Source organism: Trachemys scripta, chromosome 22 (assembly GCF_013100865.1).
Source record: "Trachemys scripta elegans isolate TJP31775 chromosome 22, CAS_Tse_1.0, whole genome shotgun sequence".
Taxonomy (NCBI): domain Eukaryota; kingdom Metazoa; phylum Chordata; order Testudines; family Emydidae; genus Trachemys; species Trachemys scripta.
The window spans coordinates 6,810,460-6,814,463 of record NC_048319.1 but is presented as its reverse complement, the minus strand read 5'-3'; the positions used below and the strand labels follow the sequence as shown (position 1 = coordinate 6,814,463).

At 52.4% G+C, this 4,004-nt stretch overlaps 1 protein-coding gene across 4 annotated transcripts in view; it reads left to right on the top strand.

Moving 5' to 3' along the window:
- The window catches only part of HSD11B1L (hydroxysteroid 11-beta dehydrogenase 1 like), an 18,182-nt gene extending 14,876 nt beyond the window's left edge, over positions 1-3,306 (top strand). For all 4 annotated transcript variants that reach the window (XM_034755243.1, XM_034755245.1, XM_034755242.1 and 1 more), the window contains 3 exons: positions 1,702-1,795; positions 2,365-2,530; positions 2,888-3,306. In XM_034755243.1, the coding sequence (XP_034611134.1) occupies positions 1,702-1,795; positions 2,365-2,530; positions 2,888-3,074 (447 nt within the window). In that variant the 3' untranslated portion in view covers positions 3,075-3,306. The remainder of the gene's footprint in view (positions 1-1,701; positions 1,796-2,364; positions 2,531-2,887) is intronic.
- Positions 3,307-4,004: the final 698 nt, after the last annotated feature.

Sequence of the window (4,004 nt, the reverse complement as noted above, 5' to 3'; positions counted from 1 at the left end):
CCCTTACCCTGCTGCTCAGAACAGGGTGTTGGGCTCTGTGCGAGCCGGAAAACGTGGCTGAGCTCCCCAGCCACGTGGCTGAGCTCCCCAGCACAACAAAACCCGGTCCCTGGCCCTGCACAACAAAACCCGGTCCCTGGCCCGGACCGGGCTGCAGGGGAGAGCTGCCCTTGTATCAGCACAAAGTGCTCTCGCTCCCGTTTTGCTACGCTGCATGGCAGAAGCCGCTCCCAGTTGCAAAAGGGGAGGGCTGCACTTTGTGCTGATATACTTGCTCAGAAGGCAGGGCGGATCCGGCTCCTCTACAGCTGCTCCGGAGTCCAGCCCGGGACTTTCCTGCAGCCCTCCCAGCCGCTCGCTCTGCTCTGCCGGGGGAGGGGGGAAATCCCGGACATTGTGAGTGCTTTACAAATTCCCCCCGGACGCTATTTTTAGTACAAAAAGGAGGACATGTCCGGGTAAATCCGGACGAATGGTAACCCTACAATGTACAGCCAGCTATTCTATAGATGTATGGGCCTATGCCATGGTAACGGACTGATTTATATGCTAATAAGCTTGAATTAAGAGGCCTAGTAGGAGAAGGGCACCCCAACATTAGTAGGGTGAGGAAATACAGATAAGGAAAAGGGGCTCACACACCTACTGAATGTGCATTAGGCATTGCAGGCGTTAGCGTAACCTCTGATTAAAAGGTGGCACTCGGCCCATGCACTCCAGGGAGATTTCCTGGAACGTGCCAGGCCAAGGACCACTCGTGGGTCATCTTACCTACTATGGGGCTCCCCGCAAAGGATGGTATGAGTATGCAAGTTCTGGCTGCTTGTATTATCTAGATCTAGTTTGCTATGTTGTAGCGTTTGTGATCGTGCTGATTGTGCTAATAAAACTATTGCAAATTCAAAAGGTCTTCCCTAAGTATGAGTGTCTCTCCCACATATACCAGGGCCCTCACTCTGAAATTAATTATCATACTGTGATGGATCTAGAGGCAAGCAAACCCTGCCAAACCATGGAATGTTAAATTGGGACATCAAAATAATACCTAACCAATAGATCAGGCAACGGATGTCAGGTTTTAGAACCCTAGAGATGCTGAGCAGTTTTACTGACTCATCTGGGAGGCCAGATCAGTTGAGTCCTACTAGCTCCATTCCAGAATATGAAAGGGCTTGAGCCTCTTCTCAGAAGAAGAAGTAGGGGTCGGGGTAGAGAGATCCTGCAGGGGGAAAAAACAGTCAAGCTCAGGAGAAAACTTAGGCTGATGGTTATTCTTTGTTAATTAAGTTCACAATAAAGGTAAACCCAGGAAGAGGGTAACTTTGGACCAAAGCCAGGGTGTTAGGAGCAGGGTGGGGAATGCCACTGTCTAGCAGGCTGAAAACCAGAGAACAGCTAGTTAGGAATCCTTGGGTATATGTGCAGCAATAACCTTAACTCTGACCCCTCCTCGTTAATCTGAAATCTTAAAGCGCCCAAAAATGTAGTGTTCCCATTATCCTATCAGTCCAGACCCCCAGATAGGTGCAACCTTTCCCTGGATGCTTTATGTAGCAAATCAAGCACCCCGCCTCTTTCATTTCATGACCTTTGTCATGAGTGGGTGACCCCATCCCCAGCCCTCCCACTGAACAGATGTTGAGTTTTGGCTTTGGCTGCCACGTTCCCATTCCGTTCACGTCTCATCTCCTTTCATTCCAGGTGAATTTCCTGAGTTACGTGGCCTTGGCATCTGCAGCTCTTCCCATCTTGGCTGAGAGTAAAGGATCTCTGATTGTGGTTTCTTCCCTCACAGGTCAGTGCTTGAAACCTGCACAGAGCTGTGGCTGATAAAGATGCAATGCCTCAGCTTGTTCCTGAATGAGTTTCTAAGCCCCGCCTGCAGCAGTCTTCAGAATTGCAGTGTGAATGGGACTCGGCCCTTGCTGGGGCGTCTCTGGATTACATCATTTCATGTTCCTGTAGGGCTTCCCACCTTCAGAGCACTTCCTGGGGCATATACCCACAGCTGTGGCCGAGTGTATGGGAGGGCAGCAGCCAAACCACCACACTAGATATTTTGGCCAAGAGCGTGAACTGATTGCTACAGGCAGGGGGCAGCCCGAACAGCAAGGAATCTTTCCCGCCCACATGCATGACGATTGTCCTGGTGCATTATGGGATTGGATGTTTCCATCTTCTGATGCATCCACTGCTGGAGATGAGGAAACTTGTCTAGCTGGAGCAATGGTCTGATGCAATGTAGCAAATCCTCTGTTCTTATGTATTCCTTCCAGGGGGTTCTCTCCCAGCTGTGCCCTCACCCTCAGTCAGGCTCTGCCAGATGTTTCACTTGGTTTCCTCTCCTCGTGTTTTCCTTTCTAGGGAAAATCTCAACTCCCTTCGCAACCTCTTACTCCGCCACCAAGTTCGCTCTGGACGGATTCTTTAGCTCCCTGCGCCATGAGCTCGCCATGCAGAAGCAAGATGTGTGCATCACACTCTGCATCTTGGGGCTGATCGACACCGAAATGGCTTTGGAGAAGACGAGGTGCGTGTGTGTGCACAAGAATGGGTGCGCATGTATGTGGGCGTTCGCACGTGTGCAAGAGAATGTATGGTGCGAGAATGTTTGCATCGGTGTGTGTATTCCTGCGTGGGCGTACATGAGTGTGAGTGTAGCGTGCACACGTCTGTGTATGTATTAGTGCGTTCATGGATGAGTGTGGAAGGGTGTGCGGGCATGAGCATCTGAATACGTGCATCTGGGTGGATTGGTGCACGCGTGTGAGTGTGTACAGCCCTGTGGAGCTGGTTTGCATCTTTCACTCCTGAGATGTCCGTTCGCACAGAGCAGGCCAGCGCGGTGACGGGGGGGTTGTATGACCAGGTCATTGTTCCCTTCCAGGGGCAAGGTGTACATGAGCGCCTATCCCGCTGCTGAAGCCGCGCTGACCATCATCAAAGGCGGAGCCACCAGGGCACGGGAGGTGTTCTACCCCTGGTGGCTGGAGCTGCTGTGCCACCTGCGGGATTGGTTCCCCAACCAGAGGGATGTCGTTATACAGAGCTTCTATAACTACACCAGCGCCTGATGGATGCAGAGCTGCCATTCCCTTCGCCCTGCAGATACAGGCGCAAGGCCCTCGCCTCCTGCTGAGGTCAAGGTCAGCCATTGGCTTCAGTGCGAGCAGCGTTTGGATCTGGAACAAAAAATGTCAGGAAATCATTGGATAAGGGTCCAGTAGCAACCTTAGCTCTGACCCCTCCTTTGTCCCCATCAACCTTAGCTCTGACCCCTCCTTTGTCCCCATCAACCTTAGCTCTGATCCCNACCCTTCTTTCCTCCCCATCAACCAGTCTCTGACCCTTCTTCCATCACCATCAACCTTAACTCTGACCCCTCCTCTGTCCCCATCAACCTTAGCTCTGATCCCTCCTCTGTCCATATCAATGTCTGACCCTTCCTTCCTCCCCATCAACCAGTCTCTAACCCTTCTTCCATCACCATCAACCTTAGCTCTGATCCCTTCTCTGTCCCCATCAACCTTAACTCCGACCCCCCCTCCATCCTTTTGAACATCTGACTGCTCCTCCCTTCCCATCAACCTTAACTCTGACCCCTACTCTGTCCCCATCAGCCATAACTCTTTACCCGTTCTGCTCCCTGTTTATATTCCATGCATGCTCCAAAGACCTTACACAGTCGTCTGACCGATGCTGCCTCAGCTTCTCATACCCCTGCCCCTTGCCGCGTTGACTCCAGCCTCTGCAGCCTCACCCATCCATTCATATGGGCTGGAGTCTCCCCTTTGCCCCAGCCCACGATGTCCCAGGGCTAGGGATAAAGACTCCCCATTTCTCCGATGCAGGATAGAAACCATCCTCCCAGCTGTGTCACCCCCACCTCAAAGACAATCCCCCCTCCTCCGTAGGAGACAGACCTTCCCAGTGGGGTAAAACCTGGAGTCCCTCCCACCCCGTTCTAAGGGCTCAGGGCCCTGGGATTGGCGAGCAGGGGGCTT